Raw genomic sequence first — 20,031 nt, 5'->3', positions numbered from 1 at the left:
TCGAAACATATGAAAATATTTTTTGTTTTCTATTTAGCGTAAAAAACTGAGATCGCTAGATAATGAAAATTTGAAAAAATACTGCCTTAATCTTGTGTGTTCCTTAAAGCATAATAATCAATCTGATATTGATGGTTTAGATTTATTTTCTGAATTAAAAGTGTTAAGGAAAATAGTACAATTAGAAGATAACAATTTAATTGATATATTCAATCAAATAAAAAGATTTGATTCTTTTCCAAATGCATATATTGCTTATAGAATAATGTTAATAATTCTTGTTACCGTTACTTCAGCAGAAAGAAGTTTTTCGAAATTAAAATTGATAAAATCTTAACTAAGCTCAATAATGTGTGAAGAGAGGTTAAATAAATGAACTATATTGTCAATTAAGAAAGAATTATTAGAAAAAAATTGATTATAAAAAAATTATTAATAACTTTGCATCTAAAAAAAACTAAAAAAATGGACTTCAAATTAAAAAAATAATAATTTAAAAAAAATTAAAACCCCTCATAAAATTTGACTTTAGGCCACAAAATTCGTCGGGCTGCCCTGTCTAGAACATGACGTGCATTGATCCCTCATGGATGTGGCTTAGTCTAGGCCAAGTGTTAGTCTAGGCCAAGTGTTAAGCAGTGTTTATAGCTTGGATATTCCATTTTTATATCAATTAATGTTCTGAAAAATGTAGATAGAAAAACCAAATAAATCCACCATCTTGTTCTTACATTGCTCAAAAGAACCAAACATAATATAGATAACAGAACACTCGAATACTGGAAATAGGACTGCTGCCACTCGAAGCACACGGGGCATTCTAAGCCTATACCTCAATAAAGATAATACAGTGGTGTTCGTACAACTACAAACCCGTGCAGAAAAAATGTTGAGAAATGGCCACGAGAGAAATATCTTAGGAACAGTAAGTCCACTCAATCTTCTCATATCACATATAATTCAGCAGTAAAAACTATGCATCCCTATCAAGCAAGCAGCAGAGATTCCCAGAGATGATCGACCAAATAAAACTTAGCAAGTCATCCCAATTTCTCCACAAATGTTTCTGTCAATGTGCTTCCGTTGATAATTTTTGTAGTTGCTACAATTATGTCATATGCCATCCCTTCCTGTAACAGCATAACTAGCATTAGCACAAAGGAATTCATTGAAGAGGTTGAGAATGATAAATAAGAGGAAGCATGGGATCAGTAACGAGACCAAGTGACTGATTGGAACGAATGCAGTTATTACAGCATTTAGAATTGGAGCACTGGTCGAAAATCTTGCATTGAATATCATAGTATTCTACATTAACCCATTTCGTTTTTGGTTCCTTTTCCATAGCATGCTTCCAAAGTGTGCCATCCCCAATACAATCTGAGATACTTTGAATGCGTTAATCAATTTACATGATTAAAACTTATCAGACTGACCTGGCTGCTCAGGAAACGAAGAGCAGATATCTCTGCAGATGTCACTCCGCCAATGAAAACAACAAGAACCAAAGAGCGCCTTCCATCAACAACTCTGGAACATCATCAATGGTATTAGAAGGTTTAATACTGGCCAGAGATGATAAAAGAAATTTTCAGCTTGATGCTTGCATGAATTAGCATAATGAAATATAAGGTCCAGCAACATTTCAAATGCTTCCTCAATCAAATAAAGATAAGAGCAAAGACAGAATACAATAAGGTGCAGCAAATGCAACAAATCAAAAACATAATGACATAGGCAGCCATCACTCGGGTGTCCATCTCTGCTTATATCATCTCATTCGTGGTACAGCCATAAAATTTCCACTTAGAGCAAGCCCTGTCCGAGACTTCGCAGACAACTGATTACCAGGTAGCTTGAACCTATACAGGTATATTTCCCGAACAAGACCACAGCACCAGGTCCCACCTTCATTTCCTTATTTCATTCTCATCTCAATTCAAACATGATTTACACGGCCTCTTGTCAATATCACCCCTAAAGTTCACAACCAAACATATCTCTCCACCTATGTGCTTTTCGGGTCTGATCACACTATCCAGGTCCCACCTTCATTTACCGTGCTTCAATTTCATCCAAATAGAAAGCATTATTCATACTATCTCTAATCAATATCACCTTAAGTTCACAACCAAACAGAGTTCTCTCCACTTATTGGCTTCTCTGAGCTAACTTATGATGGTAAGCATGCATCTAAAACTTCATTTACTTTATTGTCAGCGCTTTATAAGCCAGGGAATGTTACAGAGCCAGTAAGTGGATGCTATTCAATACATACTTGTCCGAGCCATGCGAAGACCCGTTTAATGTGTCCAATGATGGACTGCTGGAAAATCCACCCTGTAGAGAAACAAGCAAAAACAACAGATTAAGAGTTGTATGCCATGATAATATGATCAAAAAATGGAAAAATCCATGTGAAGAACAAAACATAACCAGAAAGTTAACGTGTACCCTCTTAATATCTGAGTGTGGACCCGGCAGCAACTTCAATATTTCTTCAATCGGTCGCCTGAATATCAAATTTTCCAGATGTCATAAATAGTGGACTGAGATTAAGAAATTAGCGCTCTGCTCCAAACTACATCTGTTGGGATTGGGGAGTTATCCACCCACATGGGGGACAGTGGAGGAAGGAAATCAATTACTGAAATAATGGTAAGATTTCTAACTGCAAAGAGGAATTAGTGAACTTTTCTTGCAGAAGACTTAATTCCATGACTACTTCTCAATTAATGAAGGCCAACTCTAGGTTTATATAGAATAGAAGTATCTTCTTCCAGTAAATCACAAGGAGGTCTAATCAAATTATTAAAGCAGACAGATTCATAAGCAAACCACAGTTTATTTGAATTAGGAAATCTCTTAAGAACAAAAACTCACCACCCAGATCGAATTGCATGTTGAACCAGGCGAATACTGAGAGGTGCATACCCAGAGAAGACATAGGAGATATCGTTGGGACTATATTTGTCAGAGTTAAAATAAAAAGTTAACAATGATTGCAATGGTAAGGTAGTGATGATAATGACAGCTGTGCAAGAACCCATTTTTAATACATAGCAAAGTTTCAAGGGAGGGAAGCGAGACGAATTTTTTATCAAGCTCAAAATAATATCATACTTGGAAGTATCAATATCCTCCACTACGAGCTGCAGTGCACGTTTGATTGTTATCCAATTGCTTTTAGTCTCCTGCAATGATGAGGTAAGTTAATAGAGAGAACAATGCTGATAAATTTCACTGTTTCCAGGAAGCAATATAGTTGATGAAAACTCATGAATGAACCTGTTTCTTAAGCAATCCAGACTTCTCCAAATTATTCAAGGTTGCTATATGCTCAAAACCATAGCTGTGAAGCAGTTCTCGCCTAATCAAAAGAGATGAATTGAAGATATCAGTTAGAGATTCACGTGATGATACCTAAAGCATGGAAGCCATGTCAAGTATAAATAAAACAGCTATTGCCAGAGTTGACTCGCCTCAAATAGTCAAAGTTTTTCTTGGGCAACCCTGAATTTGTTATTGAGAACAAGACAAGAAGACGTAGAACATTGATAAGTGGCTCTTGCTTATGGATCATCTCCTCAATGTACTCAAAGCATCTGCATTTACCCAGTGACCAAAAAGTAAGCAAATAGAAAATGAAACAATCACCCAGAAGAAAGGAAGAGGGTAGAACACAACCAAGACCCCCTCCCACCCCTTCGACCCCTCTCTCGCACCTCCAACCCATATATCACCTCTTTCTGCTCATCCTTTCCTCCAATGGTCTAGAATTGCTTGAAAAGCAACCCGACAATGAAATCAACAACAACAACAACCTAGTGAAATCCCACTAGTGGAGTCTGGGGAGGGTAGTGTGTACGCAGACCTTACCCCTACCCGGAAGAGGTAGAGAGGCTGTTTCCGAAAGACAATAATGTGTGCAAGACATGAATTGATGGTATTGCAGGCATTTTTCTCTAAGTAGTTAGTGTGGAGACTAGCATTTTTGAGAAGGATATCTTCATTTTCTTTAGGTTGGTTTATGGACTGGCCAAGAATGCTCTGCATCTGTATATGCATGTCCTCTCTTCTGATTGAATAATCATTTTCCTTACCACACAATAAAAAAGAAAAAAAAGAGAGAGAAGAAAGGAAGAGTGAGAAATGAAGGACACCCTTGTTCACAAGCAAAAATAATCTACTACATGGCATCATAACATGCATACAAAGAATTTGTTCTAGGTAACAAAAACTGGACTTGAATTTACAATTGTCCAATATTTGAAGCCAAGCACTCCATGTAACAGAGCCTTCAAGTACCCATTGAATATTATAACAGAGAACTGAAAGGTTGAAATGGTACAACTACCAGAGTAAATACAAGTAGTAGAATGAAAAGTTTAACTTTACTCACATATCATAGCTTTCAGCCTCAACAAGAGTTTGCTCCATATCAAGTCGGCCAAGGAATGAAGGTTTAGATGTAAATGTAGTTAAATGCTGAGCAAGATTTATGTGTCTCTGGAACAGAAAACCAATAGTATTATAACACTGCTAATGTCATTACAATTGTTGTATAATCAAACAGTAGAAAAGAACTCTTACAGTCATTTCCGGCAATGAGTTCAGCTTTTTGACAAAATCCTTCAACTCGGAGACTGTCTGGGTCTATATGTAATAAACAACGTAACACAAAAGTCAATTATTGAACAAACACCTAAGGCCTTTAGGTGTTAAACGGAAATGAATCACTAGATTTCAGTTACTTTTTTTTTTTCCAGGAACCACAAATTAAGCATCTCAGTGAGGTGGTCCAGAACTATATATATTTTGTTCCAGACTGCTATTCTATTTTATTGCACAAGCAAAAGATGATCAGATAACTATTACAAAAGTCAAATCATGTAACAAAGGCAAGGCTAAGACATGCACTAGTAAGATCACTGACTAACCGTAGTCTGCATCTCTGAGTAATCTTGCTTCATGGAAGTTGCTTTTTGACGTAGAACCTGCAATTGTACTGCAAATGACAATTAAAGAAACAGAAGACTAAGGAAAGAATGTGCGAGTTGACTGTTATGATAGAGCATGATAGATTGATAGGTATGCTGAAGACGCCTAGACTTTGTTAAAACTTAGAAGATGGTGAGAAAATAAATCAACCTGGACAACAACTTCAAAGTTCTGGTCCCGTATCTCTTTGAACAACTTGTCACTACAAAGGTAATGAATTGATATTTCAAACGGAGAAATAAAACGTCTAAGTCATGGAGAGAAATTCAAAATAAGACACTCTTTTTCTTTTAAAAAGACACAAAAAATAATAGATATATACTTCCCAGTGGTCACATCTGACTATACTTATTGGCATGACAAAGACCTGGAATCCATATGAGAGAATACCATATATGATATAACAGAAAAAACTGCATGCATGAGAATCAAGGCATTATCATGTAGCACATAAAAGAACCATGAGGTATATCACTAGGAAATCACACAAGAATTTATTGTGTTCTGCACTTCGCACACTCCTTGTATACAAGAGTCTCTCATTTACATCAATAAAATTACTGCATTATCCCCCCCCCCCCCCAAAAAAGTATAACATTCCTTTTTTTTTTAATGAAATGAAACTAGTTTAATACCAATGAAACTAGCTTACCTTGAATTAAGGGGAACCTTTATCTTCTTGCCTTCTTGCTGGACACCCATAATAGATGCATCTAGTTCCACAGCACCATTATTGATACCAAGAAACTGCATGAAGCCTATTAGAGATAGCTTTTAAAATTCTCACAGCATATAGTCTGTTTATTGTATACAACCATGAACTGCTGCCTAAACGGTTTCCTAAATATACAGATCCATAGCAATCCTAAGAACATCACTTTTACCTCATCCAGCAGCCCTTCATATGTTAACTGCGAACACATTGGAGTGATCATATCCACCTGCACAATTCCAGGAAAGTCTTACAACCACAGTGACAAATGGACATAAGGGCCAAAAGAATATCGCCTCAAACAACTCAAGATACAGTAACCATAGTATTTCCACAACTATGAAGGTTCAAAAAATAAATAAAACTCAAGCAGCAGAGCACTTAACTGACCGTGAGTATCAGAGACAAAAGGAGTAAAACTTTATGAACTAGCAAGATTAGACCTGAAGAATGCTCAACTATTTGTACACTAGACAAATAAAAGAGCATATTTTTTTCCAATTCTTAAATCCTGAAGTTTCAGGCTTTAGCCAGAGTAAGAATTCAGAAATAAAAAAATTCCACAATTTTCCACTCAAGCAAGCTGAAAGAGTATGATAAGATGTTCCCCTTCCCAGCATTTTTTATCTTCAAAGGAGAAAATTGAGTTCATGAATCAACGGATCAGTGCAAGAAAAGGTACTCAATTTTAAAGGTTTCCTTCATCACCTCATGCTTTGAACTGTGTCATTAGAGCAGACCAACCACTTTTGGACATGATACCATTCAGAAAAGCCAATCCCCTTTCCTCTCACCTTCGTTTTATGAGAAAGCTCAGTCTCACTCTCTCATTATCCTACTCAATAGAATGGCAATAACCACCTACTCTAAACTAGCCTGAACCTTCAGAAAAATTCTATAATGAAGCCTCCTCTTTACCAAATAACTGATGAAGCCACACGGTAATACTTTTTATAACTGCATTAAATGCATATACTGAGAGAGGAGAAGGGGTAGTGCCGAGGGGAAGACAAAAAATACGTGGTACCTCTCTGTCCAAGAGGATGATAGTATTTATTTCAGGCACACCCATCTGCAGTGAAAGAACGAATTGGTATTATTTTGTGAATGCATGGCGCCCAATATTTTTTTATGTATGATATTGATCTAGTAGATTTAAGATTTTGAGTTACCTCAGATGTGTTCACAGGTTCTTCCAATTGCATCCGATTCAAAATGTCAGCAACGCGAACTGATGCTTTCCCTTTGGCCCTCACATTTGGAATCACTCCAAAGGAAAACTACATTTCTCAGAAAACAAAAGACTGTTAGCTAATGTTTATGCTGAACCTACTTTGCCCAAAAACAATGAAACCGATTCCAATAGTAGTTAGTTCTATCAAGTAAACATAAAAAGCACCTCGAGTTTATGGAGAGCTTTTGCTATGTGCCACAGGGAGGTAGTGTCCCCGTCAACTAGGTACTCCTGTCATATAAATGTAACTATTTTTACATATGCCAATCTTTAGAAAAGTACATAACCTTTTCCTTGAATCAATGCGACGAACAAACGTACTTTGTGAGCAACATCAATTTCAAATGATAATACATCCTCATCCAGTGGAATAAGATAAAGGGGATACTCCCCTATAGTCAACAGGTGATGAACTTTTTCTTCCTCAAGTATCTGTCAAAGATTCTATACAATTGTTAATGAGAAATACATGCCAAACTAAATTCTTAAAGAAGTTTATTAAGATTTTTTCACAAAAAGGCTAACCTTCTCACATACAACTGCACGACGAGGGACAAAATAAACAAAATACTCCCTTTGAATCCCTTTAGAAATATCATTATGGATGTGTGAGCAAATGAACTTCATCAAGTCAAGCTGAGCTCGGACAAGATAAACTACTTTCGTGCAATCAGTTTGAACTGGTTCCGCATTAAGATGCCTCAATTCAGCCCCATGCTCCTGTTTACAGGAGTGAAAACTCACAAAAAAAAGTTAGTGTGAAAAAGAACACAGAATCAACATGTTTGTTACCCAATGCCACTGCAAAATAACTGTTCTCTTTAACTCAATATTTCATTTCTTTTAGAAACTCAAAAAACTACGGAAATTTTCACCACAGAAACTTTCTTTTGCTAAGACAGCTAACAAATACTCTTTGCAAAAACTCAAAAAAATTGCAGAAGTTCAAAAATTCAGTTAAAAAATTAGTAAACTGAACACTCCCTCTATCCTAGTTTATGTGATAAGTATACTTTTTTTTTTACCCGTTCCATAAAAAAGAATGAAAAAGACAATTAAATTTATATTTCCTATTTTACCTTTAATGAGAAGCTTTTGTAACCATAATAGGTTTTTTCACGGGAAACCGAAAAACTGAACCAAACTGAAAGCCGACTCAAACCAAAGAAAAAATTCAATATATTTTTGGTTTTGGTTTTGGTTTTAATTTTAAAAACCAACAAATTTTGGTTTGGTTTTGGTTTAAAGAAAAAACTAAACGGAAAAAACCAAACCAAATCAACTATGTAAATACCAATGTGAAAATTATAATTATACACATATATGTATATTTTTATATAAAAAAATTAAAATGTCACAATACATATTAATCTTTCACACTCTTGGTTTGTAACTAAGTTCTTTGCCTTTATATAGTAATTTAGTTCTTTGCCTTTACTTTCTAGTTTGATTTGTTATCTATATTTAGATAAGTCCAAGAATCTATTTCATGTTAAGAATAACTTATCATTAATTGAGTCCTTCAATTATTCATCACTATTCAGTTCAATTATCATCAAGATGTCTTGGTAAATGACAATTTTTCTTAAAGAATAATCGGCTTGGTAGTGTTATGCTAGAATATAATTGGTGGAACATGTGCCTGACAATGTATTTCACATACACTTCAAGAAAACCGACAAAAAAACGAAAAAATCAACAAAAAACGACTCAATTAAATTGATTTGGTTCCAATATTTGAAAAACCGACATAAATGGTTTGGTTTTCTTTTAGGAGAAAACCAACCGAAACCGAACCATGAATCATAAAAATATTATAACATATAATGCCATGAGTTTCAAAAGTTTTACACCCACACAAAATTATTACTCCCTCCATTCTACTTTATGTGATACACTTTTTTTAGTCTTTCCCAAAACAATGATACATTTCTAAATTTAGAAATAATTTAACTATAAACTTCTCACTTTACCCTCAATAAAATGATTTGTTCTATACCACAAAAACAGAGAGAGAGAGAGAGAGAGAGAGAGAGAGAGAGAGAGAGAGTTGCCTTGAGAAGTGAGCTCTGTACAATAAGAGAGAGTGAACCGCCAAGCTTAGGATCAATTACCAAACACTTTTTCCCCCTAATCTGCAACTCCAAACAAAAAAATTCCATTGAAGTTTCAACTTTTCGGTTAAATTTTTGAAATATTAGTAAAAAGGACATTTTACAAATCCAAATTATATAAATAAATCTCACGTTCTTCAAAATCGTAATCAGTTCTTTCAGTGATTGATCTCTGTAAGACAATTGAGAGAGAATGATCAATTGGGGATATAGATATGCATAAGCATTGAAGTACATTATGTATAAGTATTTGTACCTCAGAGATTTCAGATTTATGGGAGCGTTATCCAAATTGGGGACTTGCGCCATATTCGACTTCGATCGATCTCTCGAGCTTTTTTTCCTGTTGGTCGAAAGTGTGAGCAGAGAGATGTTAGGAGCACGACGATTATTGAGACATGTTTAGCTCTCTACTTCTCATCCAGTGGACTTATGGAAATATAGTCCACGTTGAATATGGGCTTTTCAAAATGGGCTATGTTGGGCTTTTAGGGATGAATCGCACAAATAGCCACTTTTCTGACTGCTTTTTAAAATGCCTTTTTTCATAATTTACAGTGTTTAAAATTTTGCGACAGTCTAAGTAACCTTAAGTTTGAATAATGAACTTTCGTATAGTATTATTCGTATATGTATAATGTATTGGTTAGAGGACAAAAATAAAATTTTACTTGTCAAGTTAAGTGGTTAAGGTAAATAGTTATATACATATAAAAATTTGGGGAATGTTGAAAGGAAATAAATGAGAGTATTATAAGAAGTCGTAAAAAAGACTCCACACATACAAATTTCAGAGGTATACTTCACGTGTATTATTCTTGTGTGTTGTCAATTTAATCTTAAAATAATCTCACTATTTAATTTAAAATTGTCAAAGGTTAAATTGTGGCTTTTCTCCTTTGTGTTTTTTCCACCTTCTTTACCTCCAAAATACATCAATATTTCAAATCAATAGCCTCGTCTTTACACAAGTAGCCGGTCATATTCATTGTTTACTTTTTTTAGTATAATAATCTCTATGAACGTTTGTTGCACGATAATAATAACACATAAATATAGATATTCAAAATACATTGCAAAATATGGTATGAAATATACAAGAATGGTTGCAAAATTTCTCCAGGATTTTACAAAGCCAATGGAAGTCGAATTTCAACAATTAACTCAAATTTTCTCCCAAATTTTTTTATGAGTTGTAAAAAACAGTAATGAGAAGAAGAGAATTCAAAAAGATTATTGTGTTTGGTTTGGAACAGTACCAAATATTTATAATGCCTTTAGGAGTCAGTTCAAAAATGAATGATTTTTATAACTAATACAATCTTTAGGAAGAGGCACTTTGCAACAACCACTTTTTTAGAAATTAAAAGTCACCCTTTTGGATTTAAAATCTGTTAAAAATATTTTGTATAAATAATAAAAATATTTTAATTAAATAAATTAATGTGATAGGAACTAAAAGATATATTTAATTTCGGGCTATTTAAATTTTTTCCAAGTTCCCGGAATCAATGGTAGCTGTCGAGCAAGATTAGTGGAATAACATAAAACAGTAGTCAAGAAAAGGGTAAGAGTATTTAGTACTTACTAAATAAATAGATATGACATGGCTTTTCCAGTAAAAATACAATTTTCACCCAACTTCCATAGAACATTCAGATTGCATGTATCCATCTACTTCCAGTTAGATTCTTGCTCATCAAACCTGAGAAAGACTTGAAAAATATTAAAACGTTTATATTTGTTTTCAGAAAGGACGAATTATTGGAGTCTTTAGCGAATAGGACTAATAATATGGTAGAGACGCAACTTAACTTGTATCCTAAACTTGAAATCTTTAGATTAAAAGAATTAGGATTCTATCTTCTACAAGGAATGTTGGCGTTGAGTTGTTGATGTCCAAGAAGAATTAGAAAATCTATCATCTATAGCATGCATGTAGTCTACTGAGTTTACAGATGGAAAGTTAGTCTAAAGAGACCCATAACGGCTATCTGCATTTAAACGGCTATTCTCTCTTCTCTCTCTAAAGAGACCCATAACGGCTATTCTCTCTTCTCTCTCTAAAGAGACCCATAACGGCTATTTTTTAACCGCGATTACACCACACGCTCCAGTCAATGGGCCCGCCGGACGGCGCTGCTCCGGCGCGTCTGGAAGGTCAATCAATCCCAAATCTATCGGCGAACCAGTCTACTGAGTTTACAGATGAAAAGTTATTTTATGCTACAAAAGTCATCACTTCCTCGAATGTGCCGATTCCCCCAAATAGCCATGGAAAAGATTCAATTGTTGCTACTCACACCACTCACAATGGGATTTCGGCGGTGCTCTTCAAAGCATCGGATTACTACGGTATTATGGCAGAAGAATGCAAGCTTACAATTGTTGGGCGATTTCTCAAATCACGGCCACAAATTGACAAAATTAGGTCAAAATTCAAGGAACTAATCTCGATTAAGGGTTCCGCCAAATTTGGGGGTTATGACAATTATAATGTTTTTCTAGACTTCACCAACGAAGAAGACTTTAACTCAGTTTGGTTTAGAAGGGTTATTGATATTGAAGGCCAACAGATGTGGCTGCAAAAATGGTCCCATGATTTCAGACCTGAAGAGGATCTGCCTATTGCTCCGCTATGGGTCCTTCTTCCTTGTTTACCTTTTCATATGCACACATGGAACTATGTTAAACAAGTGGTGAGTGCAATTGGTAACCCCCCCCCCCGAAATGGATTTGGCTACTAGAGGAAGGACGAGGCCAAGCATGGCAAAAGTTAGAGTCGAAATCGACCTACTTAAAGACCAACCAGACTCTATTTATGTGGGACAAATATAAGAGAATGCTCCTCATAAAGGTTTTGTTCAAAAATTGGAGTTTGAAGGTGTTCCAAAATACTGTAAGTTTTGTAGAAAGTTGGGTCACAATATGATCAATTGTAGAGATCTAGAAAGGAAGAAAGTTGTTGAAGCTAGAGAATTGGAAGCTCAAAAAGCTATGGCAAATCAGAATGAAGAAGCAAAAGGAAATGAAAAAGACAACAAACTGGATGAATCAGAAATTGGTATTGCTATAGATAATGCTCAAACTAGTGCCAATATTATAAAGAATCAATTGTACCAAAATAATGGTATTGAACTGGAGAATGTCGTACAAAGGTCATCAAGCAATATCAAAGACAGAATCAGCATAAAGATTAAGAAGTGAAAACAGAAGAAACTTCCCAAGAAGAAGGCTAAAGTAATTTTCAAGCCCATTATCAATCCGTCAGAAGTTACAAACAAGGGCAAGAAGAACAACAAAGAGATAACAATGGCTTTACAAGATATAGATCAGGGGAGTGAACATGTTCAGACCAAGGATAAACAGAGGCATCTGAGCAACAATAGAGAGGGAGAAGCTCATAGTCAGGATACATTAATTAGAAATCGAAGCAATAATGAAAACGCTGGAACTCCAAATCACAGTGAAGCCAGAGAAGACTATCAAGAATCAATACAAGAAAATAGTGATCAAAATGAAAATGGAGATCAAGAGGAAAGACAAGCAGGAAAGAAAGCTCTTACAATGAAAGACTACGTCAATGAATCAACTAGTATACCTTCTGAGATCAGAAACCTTCCTGGGATTGATGTGGTAGTCGATCTCAATCTTGAATCCAATCTAAAACAGGACAAACATGTTACAAGCCAACAAATTGAAGTGACTTCCCTTAATAGGGTAACAGTCATGATTCTGGATGATCAACTTCAAACAGAATCGAAGGAAGGATCTTTACAGGTTATAGAAGGCAAAGAAAAGAGAAAGAAAAAAAGGAAAAAAGAACAAAAATAGAGATACTACATCTTCTAAAGGAGGAAACTCATGCTAACTCTCTGGTTTTTCCTTGATAAGTGCAATATTCTGGAACATTAGAGGAGTCAATACCAAAAAAGCCATGCCAAGGTTAAAAAAACTGATTACTATCTATAAGGTGGAACTTGTTGCCATTTTGGAACCTTTTGCCAGTACCAATAAAATTGAAAGGTGCAGGAGATTCCTTGGCTATCATCATTATATCTCCAATACTAATGGTCAGATTTGGATCATGTGGTCAGGTAACAACATGACCACTGTTTTGAACAATCATGAGCAGCAACTTACTATCAAATTGCACTATGAGGCTGCTAATAGTGAACTTTATATCACAACAGTTTATGCTAAGCGCACTCCTAAAGAAAGGAGAGATCTATGGAGTAGCTTAGGGTGTACTCATCTCCAGGTGAATGGTTCATGGTGCATTGGGGGTGATTTCAATGTCATCCTAGACCCCTATGAGAAAAAAGGTAGCAGACCACATAGAATGAATAAAACTCTCGATTTCAATACGTGTATGGATAACTGTGGAGTGATGGATTTGGGATTTGTTGGGCCAAAGTATACATGGTGTAACAATTGAAAACCTAGAAGAAGAATCTGGAAGAGGCTTGACAGAGTGTTTATCAATGATCAATGGTCTCATGTTTTTAAAAACAACACAGTCAATCACTTGGCTAGAATTGGGTTTGATCATAGGCCTATTCTAATTCAATGTCATGATCATGACCAACAAGGGACTAAATATTTTAAGTTTCTAGATTTCTAGACTAATCAACTATCTTTTTTGCATGTATTAGAAGAAGTTTGGAGTAATCAAGTTCAAGGTAACCCTTTGTGGAGACTTCAACAAAAGCTCAAAATTCTTAGTAGAAGGCTGACTCAATGGTCTAAAGAAGACATTGGCAATGTCTTTGATCAAGTCCAGTATTGGGAAAACAAAATGCAAGACCTTGAGCAAAGTGATCTAAATAATAGTAATGATCACTCTAGGGCTGAATTGAATAAAGGCCAAGCAGAATACATTAGATGGATGGGGATGCAGGATGCCATTCTCAAGTAGAAGGCTAAGGTGAATTGGTTTGAAGAAGATGACGCTAATACTAAATATTTTTATAGCACCATCAGAGATATAAGGAGAAGATTACAAATTCACAGAATTAAAGACCACAGAGGTCAATGGATTGAAGGAGATTCTAACATTGGCAAAGCAGTTGTTCACCACTTTCAACAGTTCTTTAATATCAAACACCACTTCAGGGATCAAGATATCATCAATTATATACCTCAATGTATTAATGATGATGACAATGAAACCCTTACTGCCATTCCTGATATTGAAGAGATTAGAGATGTTGTATTCAACATGAGTCCTACTAGTGCAGCTGGGCCGGATAACTATAATGGAAAATTCTTTCAAACATGCTGGGACATCATTAAGGATGACATTACTGATTTTGTTCAAGATGTCTTCAATGGTAGAAGACTTTCTAAGTTCTTTTCTCATACATGCCTTGCTCTTATTCCTAAAGTGAACTCTCCTAGTAGTTTTTCGTATTTGAGACCTATTAGTTTGAGTAACTTTATGGCTAAGATTATCTCCAAAATCCTATCTAGAAGACTGAATCCTATACTAGGGAAGTTCATATCCGAGAATCGGAGTAGCTTTGTTAAAGGTAGATTGATCAATGAAAACATTCTTCTAGCCCAGGAGATTGTTCAAGGTGTGAACAAGAAGAACAGAGGAGGCAATGTTATTATAAAGCTTGACATGGCAAAAGCCTACGACAGAATTTCATGGACCTTCCTAATAGTAGTAATGAGGAAATTTGGCTTCTCTGAAAATTGGATTGACCTTATTTGGGGACCTCTACAGGGAGTCTGTTACTCCATCATTATCAATGGGGCAAGAACTGGTTTCTTCACAACTACTTAGGGCCTCAAACAAGGGGACCCTCTATACCCTTCTTTGTTTATTATTGGAGCCGAGGTTCTTTCCAGATCCCTCAATGAGCTGAATGATTTTATTAGCTTTAGTCCTTTTAGCATGGATCACAGAGGGCCAATTATTAACCATTTAGCTTATGCAGATGATATTGTTATTTTTTGTGGAGGTAACAACATGACTATGAAGCTCATTAAAAAGGTTATTGACAGATATGAAAAGACATTTGGGCAGAAAATTAACAATGACAAGAGTTTCTTTATCATAGCTCATCACACTTGTGCCAACAGAATCAATAGAATTGGAAATGCGACTGGTTTTATGGATAAGTCTTTCCCATTTACTTATTTGGGATGCCCTATATATTATGGGAGAAAGACAAGCAGTCTCTTCGATGGTATGCTCTCCAAAATTATCAAAAAGCTCAATGGATGGCAGGCCAATATGATGTCTCTTGGAGGGAGAATGATCTTGATCAAATATGTTCTACAGTTTCTTCCCACCTATATATTGTCTGCTATGAATCCTCCTAAAGGAATTACTAAGCTCATGGAGAAACACTTTGCTAATTTCTTTTTGGGCTCCAATAAAAGTAGAAATAAATATCATTGATCTTCATGGAACAATCTTTGTCTCCCTAAAGACGAGGGAGGAGCTGGTGTCAGGAAAATAGAGGACATCATTGACACACTTAGCATCAAAAGGTAGTGGAGATTCAAAATGCAACCTTCCCTTTGGGCCACCTTTTTCAAGAATAAATAATGCAAAAAAGCTCATCCGGTGAACAAAGGACTAAGTCCAGTTGATTCTCATATATGGAGAAATATGTTAAAGATCAGAGACAAAGCGGAGCATAACATTAGATGGGGAGTTCAAAAAGGTAATTGCAGTTTCTGGTGGGACAACTGGACCGGAAAATGTGCATTATGCAATCTCTCACAAGGTGGTAATAGGTCTGCTAAAGTACAGATGAAGCAGTTATTGAATAATGGAGGATGGAATATTGACAAACTTAATGAAGTTCTCCCTGTTCATCTTACTGGCTGCATTTTTCAATTGGACATTGGTGATCCGAATGAAGATGACTTTCCTGTTTGGATTATTTTTAATAATGGGCATTTCTCTTCTAATTCAGCATGGCAATCTATTAAATTTAAAAATTAAAAGAATAATTTTATAAACAAAATATGGCATAACTTTATCCCCTTTAAAATTTCTTTTATCACTTGGAGACTTTTTAAAAATAGATTATCGTTTGATGATGTTATAGGCAGATTTGGCACTAATATCATTTCTAGATGTTCCTGTTGTTATTCTGCGCAGGTGGAGACAGTGCAACATGTTTTCAAAAGTAGTGATGCAGCCAATTTCATTTGGAATTCCATTGGGAATGCACTTGGAATCAAGCACCAACAAGAACATGTAATTGCTACATTCAAGAGATGGTGGGAGACAAGCGCCAATAATAGAGTGCATAATCAAATCCTACAGATAGCTCCCATGGTCATATGTTGGGAACTTTGGAAGCAGAGAAATGTGTGTAGATATGGAAAGCAAAAGAAGTTTCAACTAAACACCATGAGACATCAAAGCATTTGGACCTTAAAAGCAGCCATTTCCAAACATGTTCTTGGCGACTATACTCATCTGGAATATCCCTTATTATGCGAAAAAACTGAGAGACTCGGGCCATCGCAAAAATGGATGCAAATTATATGGGAACCCCCTTTGCAGGGAACTATCAAGGTTAATACTGATGGTAGCTTTAGCAAGGAAAGTGGAAAAGCGGGCATCGGTGGGGGTGGTTAGGGACTGTCATGGTGATCTCATTATGGCCTTTTCTATACCTATCAATTGTGATAGTAACAATATGGCGGAGGCAAAAACAGCTGAGTTTGGATGGAAATGGTGTAGCCAAAATGGATACACTAATTTTTCTCTTAAACTTGACTAATGGTTATTGCTGATATGCTTACAGAAAGAGACACCAACAATTTGAAGATTAAGTTGGTGATTGATAGAGCCTCTAACATTGATAAACATGAGAAAGTTAATGTTAAGCATTGCTTCAGAGAAGATAATCAGGTAGCAGCTTGTCTTGCAAAATTGGCTACCACCACAAGTCAGAGAAGAGTGTTCCATTTATTCCAACAACTGCCCAATAGTGTTAAAGGACCTTTCCTCTTAGATAAATGACAGCTTCCTAATATAAGGACGAAGTATGAAAATTCTAATTTCTTCGTTAGTTAATATGTTCATAGTTTCTCAAGAAAGAGAGCTTATATATGAACCTCATTTCCAGTTATTTAATAAACAATAGCATGCATGTTGGGAGTGATGATGTAGAGTCCAAAAAGAATGTATTCAATATTACAATTTTATCCAATATCATATTCCTTCTTTAAAGAAATAATTTAGGGCATAAAAGCCTATCAACATGTCAAGGATATTTTGTCATTCAACATTTAGTGTTGAACATTCGTGCTTTTATAATAACTATACTCTATACTCGTGCGTTGCACGAATATTTTACGTCAAGTATCACATAATTTGTGCAAAAAATAGTTAAGCCTTAGTAACACTTGTTAGAGTAATAGTCAAGAGCCATAACAAAAGTCATATAAAAGCTTTCGTAAGTGTCACAATCCAAAATCTCACCCATCGTGATGGCGCCTATCTCGATACTAGGCAAGCCGTTAATGTCATTAAACCACAATTTCTTTTATGTATGAAAATATAATATTTAAATACAATATAAAATCTCCCAAATACAAATACGAACACTCTCCAAAACCTGGTGTCACTGAATACATGAGCATCTAATATAAATACAAATCTGGAAAAGTATGGTCTACAATAGTCTAAGACCAAAAGTACAATAATACAGAGATAGGGAAGGAGAGACAAGGTCTGCGAAACACGACATCTACCTCTGAATCTCCGAAAAATCAGCTGTACAGAAGAATCAACACCCGCTATGTCCGAAAATACCTAGATCTGCACACGAAGTACAGGGTGTAGTATGAGTACAACCAACTCAGCAAGTAACAATAATAAATAAGGAACTGAAGATAGTAACGAGTTACACAGTTATGGTTCATTTCCAGTAATCCCAACAAAGAATAGACATGCTATCAAATCTGGCAGTTTAATGCCAAATCAATTTTTATACAGTCCCTGTTCATGAAATCCGTATATCAACAATTTTTCAGAAATTTCACAACAATGACAGATAGCAACTAAATACAACAATAAATGAAATTCAAGTACAAACTCTCAGAACAACAATCACTCACTGGGCTCCCAACCCTCATCACTCCCTGGGCTCCCAGCCCTCATCACTCACTCAATGGGTACCCGCGCTCACTGGGGGTGTACAGACTCCGGAGGGGCTTCTACATCCCAAACGCTATAATCTGCATGGACAACTCACGTGCCATAATATAAATATCTGGATCCGCACGGCCAACTCACGTGTCATAGTATAATATAAGGATCCGCACGGCCAACTCACGTGCTATAGTATAATATAAGGATCCGCACGACCATAAATAATTCATTTCAGTCAATAAAATTTATTGGAATTAATTCCATAAGAAAATAATAATTTTCCATAAAAATCCAAAAATTAGCTCAAAAATCGCCCGTGGGGCCCACATCTCGGAACTCGACAAAAGTTACAAAATCCGAAAGCCCATTCAACCACGAGTCTAACCATACCAATTTTACCAAAATTCAACCCCAACTCGACCCTCAAATCTTCAATTTAGACCAAGAGGGTTTTTAATTTTTTCCAACTCAATTCACCAATTAAATGATAAAAACAACCATGAATTCGGGTAATTTAACCAATATTGAGTTAAGAATACTTACCCCGTTGTTTCCCCTGAAAATCATCCAAAATCGCATCAAATCCGAGCTCCAAATCGTCAAAAACTAAAAATGGGACTCGTCCCATTTTCAGAACTTAAACTCACTGCCCAGGCTTTTCTTCTTCGCGAACGCGGTCAGTGCCTCGCGTTCGCGAAGCACAAAATAGCTCATGTCCAAATTCCTCCTTCGCGAACACGACATCACCCTCGCATTCGCGAAGCATAAAAATTCCTCTGCCTCAATGTCTTCTACGCGAATGCGTTCAACCCCTCGCGAACACATTCAACCCCTCGCAAACGCGATGATTCGTTCCCCCTCACTACGTGAATGCGACACCCCCTACGCGAACGTGTAGACCAATTGCCTGGGGTCCTCAGCTGCTTCCTCTCTTCTTCGCGAACACGTAACACCTCTCGCGTTCGCGATGCACACCCAGTCCACCCTTCGCGAACGCATGCTTCTCTTCGCGAACGCGATGAAGGAAACCAGATGGTGCATCAGAAAAATTCCAGTAGAGTTCCAAGTCAAAAATCCAACCCGTTGACCATCCGAAACTCACACGAGCCCATCGGGACCTCAACCAAATATACCAACAAGTCCTAAAACATCATATGGACTTAGTCGAATCTTCAAATCACCTCAAACAACGCTAAAACCATGAATTACACCCCAATTCAAGCCTAATTAACTTTGAAATTTTTAATTTCTACAAACGATTCCGGAACCTATCAAATCACGTCCGATTGACCTCAAATTTTGCACACAAGTCATAAATGACATAACAGAGGTATTCTAATTTTCAGAATCGGATTCCGACCCCGATATCAAAAAGTCAATCCCCGGGTCAAACTTCTCAAAAATTAAACTTTCGGCATCTCAAGCCTAATTCCTCTACGGACCTCCAAATAATATTCCGGACACATTTCTAAACCCAAAATCACCATACGGAGCTATTGGAATCATCAAAATTCAAATCCGAGGTCGTTTACACATAAGTCCATATCCGGTCCACTTTTCTAACTTAAATTTTCAATTATGAGACTAAGTGTCTCATTTCACTCTGAGTTCCTTCCGGACCCGAACCAACTAACCCGATAAGTCATAAATCAATTGCAAGACATAAATTGAGCAGTAAATGGGGGAACGGGGTTACAATATTCAAAACGACCGGCCGGGTCATTACATTCTCCCCCTCTTAAACAAATGTTCGTCCTCGAACGGGTTCAGAATAATACTTGGAGTCTCAAATAAGTGTGGATATTTGTTCCGCATCTCCTGCTCAGTCTCCCAAGTAGCT

At 36.2% G+C, this 20,031-nt stretch overlaps 2 protein-coding genes across 3 annotated transcripts; one reads left to right on the top strand and one right to left on the bottom strand.

Moving 5' to 3' along the window:
• Window positions 1–677: 677 nt before the first annotated feature.
• LOC104115977 (vacuolar protein-sorting-associated protein 33 homolog) lies at window positions 678–9,463 on the bottom strand. Of its 2 annotated transcripts, XM_009626723.4 has the most exons (22): window positions 9,318–9,463; window positions 9,194–9,233; window positions 9,002–9,082; window positions 7,473–7,667; window positions 7,269–7,379; window positions 7,113–7,178; window positions 6,886–6,993; window positions 6,741–6,785; window positions 5,886–5,942; window positions 5,654–5,748; window positions 5,152–5,203; window positions 4,941–4,997; window positions 4,594–4,656; window positions 4,403–4,509; window positions 3,483–3,605; window positions 3,289–3,370; window positions 3,124–3,194; window positions 2,884–2,964; window positions 2,455–2,512; window positions 2,279–2,340; window positions 1,437–1,530; window positions 678–1,130 (listed from the first exon to the last, which is right to left on the bottom strand). In XM_009626723.4, the coding sequence occupies exons 1-22, from the start codon at window positions 9,368–9,370 to the stop codon at window positions 1,041–1,043; spliced, it is 1,791 nt and encodes a 596-aa protein (XP_009625018.1). In that variant the 5' UTR covers window positions 9,371–9,463; the 3' UTR covers window positions 678–1,040. The 2 variants fall into 2 exon arrangements, with proteins under 2 accessions (XP_009625018.1, XP_018633119.1); XM_018777603.3 differs by lacking the exon at window positions 9,194–9,233 and having other exon boundaries at window positions 9,318–9,457.
• Window positions 9,464–14,963: 5,500 nt separating this feature from the next.
• LOC138892047 (uncharacterized) lies at window positions 14,964–15,473 on the top strand. Its single transcript, XM_070175739.1, has one exon. It carries the CDS (start codon window positions 14,964–14,966, stop codon window positions 15,471–15,473), a length of 510 nt encoding a protein of 169 aa, XP_070031840.1.
• The last annotated feature ends 4,558 nt before the right edge of the window (window positions 15,474–20,031 follow it).

The sequence above is a fragment of the Nicotiana tomentosiformis genome, chromosome 5 (genome assembly GCF_000390325.3).
Source record: "Nicotiana tomentosiformis chromosome 5, ASM39032v3, whole genome shotgun sequence".
NCBI classification, from domain to species: Eukaryota; Viridiplantae; Streptophyta; class Magnoliopsida; order Solanales; family Solanaceae; genus Nicotiana; species Nicotiana tomentosiformis.
The sequence above is the reverse complement of the archived record's forward strand: the minus strand, read 5'-3'. Positions and strand labels throughout refer to the sequence as shown.